This window comes from Dipodomys spectabilis, unplaced genomic scaffold (assembly GCF_019054845.1).
Source record: "Dipodomys spectabilis isolate Male_0828 unplaced genomic scaffold, ASM1905484v1 ptg000075l, whole genome shotgun sequence".
Taxonomy (NCBI): Eukaryota; Metazoa; Chordata; class Mammalia; order Rodentia; family Heteromyidae; genus Dipodomys; species Dipodomys spectabilis.
Window position 1 is genome coordinate 11097749 of NW_024870752.1, and position 14132 is coordinate 11111880.

The window sequence follows — 14132 nt, forward strand, 5'->3', positions numbered from 1 at the left end:
GCATAGCTTGAGTGATAGAGCACTTTCTTAGCAGATGTGAGGCTCTGGATTTAATCCCTAGTACCACAAAATAAAAAAATTATGATATATGTAATCACAGAAAAAGAACTTAAATTTTCTGTGGTGATTGTCTTTAATAGGATAGAATTTTGGTTAATACAAAAGCAAATAAAAACTTTATTTGCCACTAAGTTTCGTTATCTTTAAACAATAATACAGTATAATTGTCAAGGAAATAAAATGTTTTATTTAATTAGGATGACACAATTTCTCATTACAGTTCTTTAGATATCTTTCCAGATATTTAAATGACAATACAAAGGTATTGCCTTATACAAAGATTAGTACCCAGTATGAATAATTAATAAAATCCCTAAGGGTAGTCCAAGATACAGGGGAGCGCCACATTCTAATCCTATCATTCCAAAAAGATTGATAATTTATTTTCCAGGTATTATGCTAGATTATTTACACTTAGTAAACCATAATTTTAAAATATTAATTGCCATCAAACTTTCCAAGTTTCTAAGCTCAGACATGTTAAATATCCAAGATGAGAACAAATAGCCAGAATTTCAACTCATCCCTATTTTAGCAATTTATATGTATAAGAAGAAAACCAAGAGATGAAATTAAGAATAACAAGAATATTAGGAATTTTGCTTAATGAATTTAGATCTCTATATTTAGTCAATACCTTTAACAAATACTAAGTAAAGAAAAAGAAGGCATGAGTAACACTCAAATAGCATTCTGGTAAAAAGATTTTGGGATTTGGAATCAGGCAAAATTGGATTCCAATTCTATCTTAATTAACTGATTAGCTTTGTGACCAGGAAGAGCCTTTTTATCTTCCTTGGGAGTATTTATCTGCATTATAGAATGAATTCCAGCTACATCCTGGAATATTCTATAAACTTATCAAAATGACTAACAATTTATCACCTAGCAGTGTTAAAATATACATGCATTTCTCAAGAACTCATGTTTCTTTTGCTTTTGCAAATTTCCATAGCTAAAATATCAAAAGACCACAGTAAGAGGAAAAAATGTAAAAAGCTAAACATACAATGCACCAACATTAATGGTAAAAGTGGTGGTAATTTATGTAATTATATATACAAACTCCATTAAAAATATATAAGAATCTTATAGCAATGGTTGTCTCTTCATAGTTCTTCAAGTCCAGATCATAATAGGTTTATTTTATTTTATTCTTTATTATTTATTTTATTGTATTCTTCCATTTTTACCATTTGTACATAACTCAAAAATTACAAACTGCCTTTTGGAAAAATGTATCAATTATGAACCCATACATAATATTATCATTTGGCTGTATATAGTATATTATCAAGTAAAGAATTTAAAACTTGAGAATTCATACAGGCTAAAACAATATATTAGAAGTAGGACACCAATGGCTCAAGGACAGCATCCAGCTGTTCTAGCCCCATTACTGGCATAAAAACCAAACAAACAAGTAAACAAAATACAATATATTAGGAGCATGGTGTACATGCTTTGATGCACATTAACATAAACGTTTTGATTTGCATTTTCTTTTTTCTTTTCTTTTTCTTTCTTTTTTTTTGTAGGTGGTGGGACCTGAACTCTGGGCCTGGGTGCTGTCCCTCAGCTCTTCAGTCTACCACTTGAGCCACAGTGCCACTTCTGGCTTTTTCTGCTTATGTGGTGCTAAGGAATTGAACCCAATGCCTCATGTATGCAAGGCAAGCACTCTACCAAAGAGCCACCTTCCCAGCCCCTTTCTTTCTCTTTTTTGTGGTCCTGGGCACTATCTCTGAGCCATTTTGTGCTCAAGGTTAGTGCTCTACTACTTGAGTCACAGTGCCACTTCTAGCTTTTCCTGAGTAGTTTTTTGGAGATAAGAGTCTCACATACTTTCCTGCTTGGGCTGGCTTTGACCTGCGATTCTGAGATCTCAGCCTCCTGAGTAGCTAGGATTACAAGTTTGAGCCACCAGCACCTGGCAATTTGTATTGTTTATGGTTAAAAATGTCAAACATTTCTATTTGTATATATTTTTTTAAATGTTCAACTAATTTACCCATTTGTTAAATGGATTATTTACTCTTATGATGAGCAGACAACTCAAGTAGCTGACTCCATGATCTTAACCTTTATCTAACAAAACAATCCAGGTGAATATATCAAAATTGCTGTTCTAATTCCTCCAGTCCCCTTTTGACTGGGTGACCAGTGAGTGCTATTTTAATATACTGACCAGGCCAACCTGAGGCTGCTGTTGGGGAAAGGAAAGGTTAACAATGCTGAGCAATAAACATTGATTCCTGAATTTTCAAAAGACAGCTACACAGTCTCAGGTCCCTTTCCTCCCGATCATTTCATAGAAGGTAGTCAAGAGATGAAATCTGAGGATGGTCTCATCTGGAGATCAAACTGCTCCACAATGTTCACAAATTACAGGAAAATAAGAGATATGTCAAATCTTTAATTTATTTTTAAAGAGGAAATTTTAGTGCCACAAAATCAGATGCTTTTGTGAAAGGTACACTCTGTGGACTAGTTTGTCACTGAACCCTTTGAGTACTGGTCAGGGCATCAGGGACTCAGTTGTCAGACTATAGATGATATGGCAAACCACAACTGTGGGACACAGTGGTGTGGGCAGGGTTACCCCACCAGACTGAAGATAGTGAAAAGTGTGAACTGAGAACATACTCACAGGGATGAGGCACAAATGGCACTATTGATCTGCCAGAAATGAGGGCCCTATACAATGTGGTCTACTTCACTACGGAACAAATTCACCACATCTTGGCATAAGTCACAAGTCAGATCTGCTGTGGTAGCTTTTACTTCAGAAACACAAAATCCTTTCTTGTGCTGCCTATCTATATTGCTGGATTCAAGCAACCAAAGTACTCATCTGGGAGCTGCAGTCTTGATAAGTGGCTTGCTTACATTCAGACTTGCCAGAAAGTGAGTACAGACTGAGTGCATCTACAGGAGTAGTGAAGCTGGTGGATTGGGAGTTGCAATTTATTTTCATGGTGAATAGACCCAAGGAGTGGTGGCTTTAATCTGCCAACCAAGTGGCAGACCAGACAAGTAGGTCATTGGCAATAGCCCAAGTATCAGGCTAATGTACCTGGCTTTACCAAAGGGTCAATGACTGGTCAGGGAGAGGAATTATCCTTGAGTTATGCACAATAAATGGAATTTCTTTTTGCTTTTATATGATAGTACCTAGCTAAAAGGCATAAACAATCGCCCAAAGACACCACAAGCTTTTAGCTTAGCTTACCTGTATCTATCAGTAAACTTGGCCTAGGCATTTAAGAAAATCACTGTGAATTGAGGACTGCAGTAAGGCAGCAACTTTACTGGGGGAAAGTGAAATGGGCATTTACTTCCTCCAAAGGAGTTACTGATGTTTTTTCCTGCACACTTGAGATCATCTTAGGGCTGTAAAAGCTGTGGTCTGGAATATATCTGTTTCTATCTATTAGGAATGCTTTATGGATGCTATTGACCTTGTAGTCAGTGAATCTTTAGTTGACTTATGCCAAAATGTAGATGCCAGATGGCAAAGTCCTAAGACTGCTGGTCAGGCACTCATTTTCAGTAAGAGCTTAGGAACTGTTGTTTTTAAAAAGGCATCTATTTGGTAGCTGAGTCAGGCAGATGGCGCTGTTGTACTTGGAAACAGCCTCTTTATCAGGTATCAAAACTACAACTAAAGTTGGGATATGTCTATTCTCTTCTTGGGATTTTATTTTTTTTCTGCCAAACTGCCTAGAGTATAAAGTCCATGTAGTAATTTCTGAATGAAAATCTTCTTCTGGACTTCATTATTATTCACAGGTAAGCATGTAAAATACCACTACCAATATTCAGATGTGGGTGCCAAAACAATAATATAGTCAATGAATCCACTCAAACTGGGCAGCAAGCAGAAAAGCGCTTATGATACAGGTAACAGAAGGCTGCTGTATCCCTTAGAACACCCAGAGAATGGAGGGCAGTGATGATAAATTTTAAGGACTAACTTTTTTCCCCTCCAACCCATGGGACCCTGGTAGTGACCTTTCAGTTTATTTTGTTCAACTTACAACCTAATATGTTCATCTTGTATCATGGATTCTGGCAGAAGACATGAACTAGGTCAATGTCAAAGGACTTGATTGCTCTCTCCATAGCTCACAGTATAAGCATTATGTCTCTTCACTCCTTAAAACAAGGAGTGACAAAATATCACAGATAGCTACCACACAAACAGGGAGTGGATGTTTGAAGTAATACATTATAAAAAATAGCAACTTCATACATGTATTTGTTTTTATTATTAATTTTGATAGAACCTTGACATTGAGTTTATATTTAAACAAGATTCAGTCCAACAAATTCATAGTTCTGCATATTCAAATATTTGTTTACATAAACATACATCTCACATATTTTAGGATACCATTATATAGTATATATTCTAAAATTAAAAAAATCAATCCAGACAAAATATTCTCAGAAATACTGTTTTTCAATATATAACATTTTTGTATATACAATGTCTTATAAATTTACAATTTCTGCTATTTAACTTTTCTTCTCTACTTACAAACCATATCTTTCACTATTGGCAATTATTACTTTACCTTGAAGTAGCCTTTTTCAGCAGCTTTTTGATGTGGTTGATTTTACAGGCTTGCTTGTTATGAATGACCACAAATGCATTACATCCATCTGGGGGAGGCTCAGCAGCAGCAATCTAAGATTTCACAGATGATATTAGTTATAGTAGCTGACAATTTCAGCAGGGTTAGAAAATTCATACATACTTTGATTAGACTACTGAATCACCTACAATTAAGTTATTGGTCTAATTAAAGAAAAATCACCTATCTGTAGGTAGAACGTAAGGAATTTTAATAAAGACAGCTTTATTCTGGGGAATATATGCTTCAAAGTTAATGGAGAAAAAAATCTATCAAACTTTTTTTTGGTGCCAGTTGTGGGGCTTGAACTCAGGGCCTAGGTGTTTTCCCTGAGCTTCTTTTGCTCAAGGCCAGTGCTATACCACTTGAGCCACAGCTCCACTTCCAGCTTTTTTTTGGCAGTTTAAAGAGATATGAGTCTTACAGACTTTCCTGCCCAGGCTGGCTTCAAATCATGGACATCAGATCTCAGTTTCCTGAGTAGCTAGGATTATAGATATAAGCCACTGGCCCCTACTCTCTAAAACTTTTATTATAGGTTATCTCAGTGCTAATATGTTCTCAACTTTACTCATCCCAAGTGAAATTATACATTCATCTTTAATTACTACTAACTATAGTCAACAATAGGCAAAGAACCAGGTATTATACATTTGTGGAACATTTTGAACCGAAGATGCTTACATTAAATAGCTCTATGTATCTTAGTAACACACCTTTTCATTACAATTTAGGCATTTTTGCATACCTGTTGAAACATCTGGATAGCTGGGGAGTATACTCTTATGGAGAAAGCAAATTTTAAGAGATTTATGTGTAAATTGTCCAAAAACTGTCCAGCTTTCTTCAGAATCAAGTTATAATAAGAATAATCTGATTCTATAGAAAGAAATTAGGTGTGTTAATATTTTATGTCCAACCCACTGACCCATCCCTCACTATACAGCTAACTTAACCAGTATGCCATAGTCTGATTTTAAGTTTGTTTATGGATGCTAGAGTAAAATGAAGAAATCAGTTTGTCTAGCCTATTAACTTTGCTTTGGATCTTCTAGTGTTTCTAAGAAATTAATGCAAAATCAAGTGGAAATATTCTTGATATTAAGATCTATTTAGAATATACCTAAATGTTCCAGGGTTACAATAAATCATAAAATACAAATCTATAATTTAAGAGGAAATTGAGAACAGCAGAAGAGAGAGAGAGAGAGAGAGAGAGACAGAGACAGAGAGGAGGCAGGCCCCAGGTTCAAACTCTAGTATTGCTAAGAAGAAAGAGAGAGAGAGTGAAAGAGATAAAGACTGAATCTTGATTTAAACTACTTAAACTAGGGACTTTCAGTAATAGTGATTTGTCATTGTAGGTTTATCAAATGAAAGAATACCATATAAGTGTTACAAATTTTCAAGTACATATCTGAAGGTGACAACTTGGTGAAGAGATCTAAGTGTAATTAATGTGTCTAGAGTCAAAATTTGAACATCAGCTTGCTGCTTCCCTCCTCCAGTCTATCTCCAAAGATCCCAAAGACAGAAAAAGAAGGATGGAACCTAGAATTCAGTCTTTAAGCTCTCTACTGTTAGGGTTATAGAGACCCCCTGAATGGGGGAAGGTAGAAGAGAATGGCAGCCCAATGCAGAAAAGGACTAACGTGATGGGGATAAGCAGGGAAAGAGTTTTCTTTCTGTGCCCCTTCTCTCTACACTGTCCCAGTGCAACTATCATCTTCATTGTTGCTAAGGTAGTATGTATGTATGTATGTATCTATCTATCTACCTACCAACCTACCTATCTATATATCGCTGTCCATATAAATTTCTAATTCTACTGCATAGTGAGAGGAAAACATGTGTTATCTGACTTTTTGAGGACAAGTAACTATCCTGGCAATAATGTCAACATACGCTTGCCCATACCTAGAAAATGTACATCAAGTGTGAACCTTGTGCTGGACATGGTGATGTTATGGATTACTATAATCCCAATTAGGCAGAAGTCATAAGTATAGGAAGATCCTGGTCCAAAGCTGGAGCAAGGTAAAACTAAAAGTCCTATCTGAAAACTATGATTAGGGGTGTGGCTCAAGTGTAGAGCACTGGCCTAGCAAATGAAAGGCCTCAGGTTCAAACAGCAGTACTGTTTAGAAAGAGAGAAAGAGAGGTCCCAGGTTCAAATCCCAGTACTGATAAGAAAAAAAAGGAAGATACAAACATTGAATCTTAAACTATATAAACTATAAACTTCAAGTAATAGTGATTTGTCATTACAGATTCTTCAACAGCAAAAAAAAGAAAAGAAAAGAAAAGAAAATGTGCCACTGTGGTGAGGGGTACTGACAATGAGAGCGGTTCCTGCTATGTAAGAGTAGGACATACATGGGACATTTCTGTATTTTCTGCTTACTTTTGTGGTGAACATAAAACTTCCTTGAAAATAAATTCTATTAAACAAGAAATAATTATATTTCTAAAATTAATAACATTTCAAAGAAATGTATGTTAAAAAACAAAACAATTTTTGATATACAGTGGTTGTAACATTGCTAATTAAATAGGTGCTTGGACTGGTTTCCATTAAAATTTAATGTCAAATTTAATGTTCAGATTGAGTAACCTAATGAAGCATTTACATTTAATTATAATCCCAGAAAATAACCAATGTGTATGCATAAATAGACATAGTATAAGTTAAAATTTGTAGATAACCTACCTTGTTGCTTGTAAATTGCTAATTCTCGTACGGTTTCCAAAAACTGCCAAAATTTTTCATTACTTTCTTCTGCCATAAATTCACTATTTAAAAAGTATCAGTTAGTAGATAGAAAGATAGAAAAATGGTTTGGATATTATAAATTACTTTAAAACTAAACTGCTTTATAAAAAAAAACCTTCTAAAAACGAATGCGAAATTTATGATTCCCATTTAGTAAACACAAAAAGAAAACAAATTTACCATTTTAACCTCAGTTATCACTTTCAGTTATACATGCATACCCAGGAAATACTACGAAATTGCTTTTGGGGCCAGGTCCGGTTGGGTATAGCTATACTAGCTACAAGAGGTTCCTGGTCTGAGGCCAGCCTGAGATTTTATCTGAAAAATAAAGCAAAAAAAGCCAAGGGAGTGGCTCAAGTGGTACACTGCTTTTCTAGCCAGGTCCTGAGTTCAAACCCCATACCACCAAAAAAAAAGATCGGTTTTTCCTTAATTATTAGCAACAACCAAATATGGATAATTTATATTGTCATTCTACGTGAAGGAACACTGACAAATATAATTTAGTGATAATGTTGTGAGAGCGCTAAAGATAAATGATAAAAAGGTAAAAGGTAAACTTCTGTATTTCATCAACAAATTCTTCTGAATCTGAGAGAGCCACAAAAAATGGAGAAAGGAGAAAAGAAAAACTAAAAAACCTGAGTGTGACAAGGATGGCAGCTGTAAACTATAAAAATTATATTAGTCATCTATTATTTTTGACTACTTATTTGCCAAGATAGCATTGCTTAAAACAAGAATTTAATATGAAAAGAATCATTGTGCCATTTGTTAGGAAATGGAAGGCTTGAAAAAAATTATATTAAGTGAAGTAAACCACGCCCAAAGAAACATAGGTCCCATGGTTTCCCTTACTGCAATAACTAGTATATGTCTGAGTCAAGCAGAAAAGGTCAGATAAGTTGATGTTAGGGAAATGAACCCTAAGATATGTATTCAAATGTTTTTTTTTCTTTCATGCGATTGTTTCTAACACTTTTATAAGATGATTTCTTTGTTGCTTTGTATGGCCCTCCCCCACGGTATAACCCCTGCTTTCACTGTATTTGATGTCGGTATAATTTGTGGAGGGGAAGGGAAAAAACAAACCGTTTAAATAGGGATACAGGTGGACCCATTGCAACAATGAGAAGTACAAGTCTTTATGTTGAAAACGAACTTTACAACTTTGGGGGGGAGGAGGAGGACTGGGTGGGGAAAGGGGGGGGGAAGGATGGGAAGGGATGGGAAGGGGAAACAAAGGAGGAGGCTACTATGCTTGATAAGGAATGTACTCATTATCTTGCCCATGTAATTGTAACCCCTCTGTACAGTATTTTCATAATAAAAAAAGAATAGGAAATTAGTATATACAGTGCTAAGGTCTTTGCCACTAAAAATAAGTTGCGCTTGCCTTGCATGCATGAGGCCCTGGGTTCGATTCCTCAGTGCCATATAAGCAAAAATGAAAAAAGCTAGAAGTGGCGCTGTGGCTCAAGTGGTAGAGCGCTAGCCTTGAGCTGAAGAGCTGAGGGACAGCACCCAGGCCCAGAGGTCAGGCCCCTGACTGGACCCCCCCAAAAAATATTTAAAAAAATGGCCAAATACCTTGGAATCATATAGAAATAATGAAATAAATGAAAGAGTATTTAAGCCAGTATAGAACATAGTGCAAGACTTATCCTTAAGCAAGGAAACTACAGAGAGCACTGATCCCTCTAGCCTTAGTAAATTTTAATTAATGCTTGCTATAAATAGTATGGAGGAGATTGAAGGCACATACATAAAGAACTCTTCTGAGACAGCCACTAAAGTGTGGAAAGAACAAATAAGCATGAACAAGACAAGAATAGCAACTTAAAGCAACAACTTTGAAGCAAGTATTGTTCTAAATGGTGTCCATCTCAATTTCTTAAAAAAAAGGAGGAAATAGTAGGAGAGGTCCAAAATGGATAGGGAGGACAAAAAGTCCCAGAATTCTGGGAGTGGACACAGAGGATTGTGAGTTTGAGACTAGGCTATGGAGCAACACTTAGTATTCACTTGACCCAACAGACACAGATATGTGTGTATACAGGTTGAGTATTCTTCATGTGTAATGCTTGGGAATGTAAGTATTTTGGAATTTTCCAGATTTTGGAATATTTGCATATATAGAATGAGATTTGTTAAGATGAAACCCAAGTCTAAATGAAGACTTCATTCACCTGAAAGCATTTTTACACAATATTTTTTTTTATTGCACCTGTGTTTTGATTGTGATCTTTCACATGAAGAAGGTGTGGAATTTTCCACCTGTGGAAACATGACACACTTCAAAGTTTTGGGTTTTGAGCATTTCCAATTTATTTTCTGAGAGAAGGTTTGGTTACATGACCTACTCTTCAACTCTCAATTCTCCTGTTTCCACTCCCAGAATTCTGAGATTACGGGCATCTGTCATCACACCTGGCCCTAATTCCAAGCAGTGGGTGCTGAGGATTGAAACCTGAGTCTTTGGAACACTAAGTATGCACTCTACCACTGAGCTACATCTCCAGCCCTCCATCTCTCTTTTGTTCTGACAATGGATTTGTGACCATCTGGATAACCCTTAATTAGAACCTCAAAGTTCTTTCATTCAAATAAGGTTCTATTCACAAATTCAGGTGGATGAGCAGTACCCCCGGACACACACCAGGGGAGGCCACAATGCAACCGGTAATTCAGACCAAGCTAGATTATAAAAGGCCCTAAGAAGCACCCTACAGTAATTACTCCATCACTTGAGACAAGCAGATATTCAGATGTCACAACCAGCAGGCTGAGTGAAAACAGGAATTGTTAGGTTGTTCTGGGACTAAGTTTGAGTGGTCAGATCCAGGCAAGCTCTAGGTGCAACTGAGGATGGAGAAAAGGGACATTTAAAACTAGAAGCAGTATCTATTATCATATAAATGTAATGTAATGTGGGGTAGGGTCACACACTGGTGCTTTGATGAGAGGAGAAAAGTAGTTGGTATAAAACTTTATGCTCCCTAAGAGAAAGAAAGGTCTCATCTTTTTACTGGGATAACTGAGTGGGCAGTGTGAGAGTGTGTGTGTGTGTGTGTGTGTGTGTGTGTGTGTGTGTGTGTGTGTGTGTGTGTGTGTGTGTGTGTGTGTGTGTGTGTGTGTGTGTGTGTGTGTGTAAATATCCCTATATACATGCTAATAAAACAGAGGTTGAAAAGTTTAAAAACACTTACAGCATATTCATGATTAAAGCAACGTGTCACTGTCATGTGCATAGGAACCCGTTGAAGCAGAGCCTGGGGTTCGCAGCTCTGACAGGGCCTGAGTTGGGACCACACTTGTGTCCCAAGACGGAAAGCCTGGCTCCCAGGCAGAAGCCCTGCATCAGTGCAAATGCAACCTAGGTTTTGGGAACCCATATAGGACCTACTGAACCGCCATCAGTGGACGACGAGAAGGTGCCAGTGGGCGCTGCAGAGGACCCCAAGGCGGTAGTGTGGGGAATGAGGGGGTGCATCTGGAGCCGCTGGCACTGGGCTGGAAGCCCTGCCAGGGCTGGGGTCCGACCTCTACTCCTCAGACCCACGCCCCGCCCCCTGCCCCTCCCTCCATGCCCCACCCCGCCCTTCGCTGCCCTCCCTCTACGCCCTTCCCCCACACCCCACCCCTTGTCCTCCTTTCACTCCCACCCCTCTCCCTCCTCCATCCACGCCCCGCCCCTTCACGCCCCGCCCCTCGGGCCCCGCCCCTCCCTCCACGCCCTGCCCCTTCCTTCCTCTTGCCCCGCCCCACCCCACTCGCCACGCCCCTTCCTGGGCCGGTCCAGGCCTGCACGCACCTGGCTTCCAGTAGCAGCGGGGGCTCCGGCCACTTCGCGGCCAACTGGGTCATCACCGCCTTGGACGCAGACGCCGTCGTGGCACCAAGCAGGGTGAACCACAGCGCCGTGGCGCCCAGGAGCAGCCGCACCGCGTCCGCGGCCTTCGCGGGCACCATGGCGCCGGGTGGGCAGTGGGAGCCAGGCGGACCCCACGTCAACAGCCCGTTGTCGCCACGCGACCGCCGCTCCTCCTGCGCGCCGCCCACTTCCGGTGGAGGCGCCGGTCCGTTACCCGGGGGTCCGGCGGAAGTCTGCGCATGCGTGCCCGGCGCGCTGGTGTAGCGGGCAGTTAGGGGGACGTCTGGGAAGACCGCGTGGGACGACGCTGCGTGAGCTCCACAGACTAGTGATGCTCGGAAGGGCCCACCGCGGGGTTGTCCGGCAGAGGGCGTTGAGGGTCAAACAGGGACTGGCTGGAGGTGGCCACGTCCTGCCAGGACTTGATCCACATTCTAGCAGGAGGAAAATAAAAACCTGTCAAAGTGCCTCAAGGGGTTCCCAAATTACCATCACGGTGGGGGGGGGGGTGTCACTTTTTAAAGGGCCAAGCCCGGGCTGCAGCACGTGCTCTGACCAGCAGGTGCCATCAATCCTGTTGGGAACCCTGTGATTGGCCAGCGATCCCAGACGCCTCGGCTCTCCGGCTTGTTGAATCGGGGCACTGGGCTTTGCCCCTAGTGGTTCTGACGCAGGGAGGCCCAGGTGGGGCCTGAGACCTGGCCATTTCTGTCAAGCGCCCTGGGTGGGGTTTGGCCGCCAGGCTTTCATGTCTCAGGAAGCAAAAGTGGGGGACGCGGCGCTCTCAGACCCTTTTTCAGACCCACTGAGTCAGAAGCTGCAGATTTCCATTCTCGTGGAAGTTCGAGAGGCGCTGCGGAAGAAAGTAAGGAAAGGGCTTAATAAGAGACAAGTGCTTTGCTAAATTATATGACAGAGACTATTATATAGTAGGGAAAAATAGCTTTGGGATACACCGATGCATTACCTTTCACCCCCCACCCCCCATCCCCGTACTCATTTGCCCTGCAAGTACAATTCCCTTGAAGTTGTCAAAACAGGCATTTCCCATGTTCATTTACCCTCATCTGTTTACACCATTTCTTAGAAGACCCTAGAAACTCACCTCAAATAGCTCTCACTAATAGTAGTTGTCCTCTGATTTCTCCTACTTGTTACCATCTCCTCCTTGCCTAAATTCCCATTGACCTCTTTGTGTCATAGAACTTAGGTTTTTCACTTTATTATTTACAGTACTTATTTATTCTTCTACTAGCGATGTAATGAGTATGTGATACGCTGGGATCCACGTCTTGCTCCTTTGTCATCTTCCCATGTAGCACTTGGCACAAGTCCTCCTATACTTTGGCAGATAGGTAAGTATTGAAAAAATTCACAGTTTTGCGGACAGGTAAGAGAGAAAGTCAAGGCAAATAAGCTTAATTTCTATTCCAAGTGCAAGGTTGAAAAAATATAAAACTTTGAAGAGTATTTTGCTGTAATTCATTTTTAATAATTGTTGATGGAATTTTAAGATTGAAAACTGTCAGAGAATGTCTTGGATGTTAGCATATCACACAGGTTGCAAGTTCTTTAAAAATGATTCACCATGTAAAATTTGTATAAGGTATACTATTTTAAAATTAAATTTTTATTGTTATTATAAAGGTTACCGTTTCATAAGTCAGGTAATGAGTACATTTCTTTTTTTTTTGGTCGGTCGTGGGGCTTGAACTCTGGGCCTGGGCATGTCCCTCAGCTCTTCAGCTCTAGGCGAGTGCTCTACCACTTGAGCTACAGCACCACTTCCGGTTTTCTGGTGGTTTATTGGAGATAGGAGTCTCACGGTCTCTCTTGCCCGGGCTGGCTTTGAGCCGCGATCCTCAGATCTCAGCCTCCTAGGATTACAGGTGTGAGCCACCAGCGCCCGGCATGAGTACATTTCTTTTCTGACAATGTCACCCCTTCCTTTGCTCTCTCCCAGTTTTTTCCCCTCCTGTCCTTGCCCACAAGTTGTATATTTCATTTCTGACATAGTGTCTAGTGGGTACCACAGCTATATAAGATATACTATTAAATGACACTAAGTAAAAGTTAAAGTACATTTTTGTATGTTTAAGTTCAAAATAATGGGAATGCTATGTTTTTCATTGGATGAGAATGAAATTAATGTATTTCTGTCCATTTATTTATATAATGGTTTTACATTTTATCTCACATGGTATTTTCTTGGAAGCTTAAATTGGCTTGGAGCATTTCTCACCCTGGTCAAAAGGATAAGACAAAGTTATGTAACAGTGACCTTCTATATGTAATTTCTGTGTGCAGATAGAGAATCCAAAAAACAAAATCAACTAATAAAACAAAGCCTCTTGAGTCAGTTAAGCAGCTAAATGTTTTAAAATCTATTATCAGTACCCTTTGTCACAAGTTGGCTATGAACTGCATGTACTTCAGAGACATAGCCATATTTTAGGATTTGATGGCAAAATTCAGTTCACAGTCATTCACTTCAGGGTAATATGAATGAAAATGGATGATGATACCATTTTCACTGTGTGCAGAAGACATGATTAATGAGCACTTTATAATCAGAATCTGGTGTTCAGCAGAATAAATCATTTTGAACTTTTTAGGTACCATGGACTATATGTATTTAATGATTATAATGATGGTATGTGAGGATAAAGTTGTGGCTGAAATATATTATTGTGTAATAAAATCTTAATTTTCTGAGGTTTAGTAAAGTCTTATAGCAGAAATGACTTTTAAAATGCCTATGTGAGTGGTGGGAGGGCGTGGG

At 39.4% G+C, this 14132-nt stretch overlaps 1 protein-coding gene across 1 annotated transcript in view; it reads right to left on the minus strand.

The window, feature by feature from the left end:
• Uggt2 (UDP-glucose glycoprotein glucosyltransferase 2) overlaps nt 1-11511 on the minus strand; it is a 99617-nt gene extending 88106 nt beyond the window's left edge. Inside the window, exons 1-4 of the mRNA XM_042682695.1 lie at nt 11291-11511; nt 7411-7493; nt 5449-5579; nt 4641-4753 (exon numbers count right to left, since the gene is read on the minus strand). Of these exons, the coding sequence (XP_042538629.1) occupies nt 4641-4753; nt 5449-5579; nt 7411-7493; nt 11291-11448 (485 nt within the window). The 5' untranslated portion in view covers nt 11449-11511. The remainder of the gene's footprint in view (nt 1-4640; nt 4754-5448; nt 5580-7410; nt 7494-11290) is intronic.
• Between the last annotated feature and the right edge of the window lie 2621 nt (nt 11512-14132).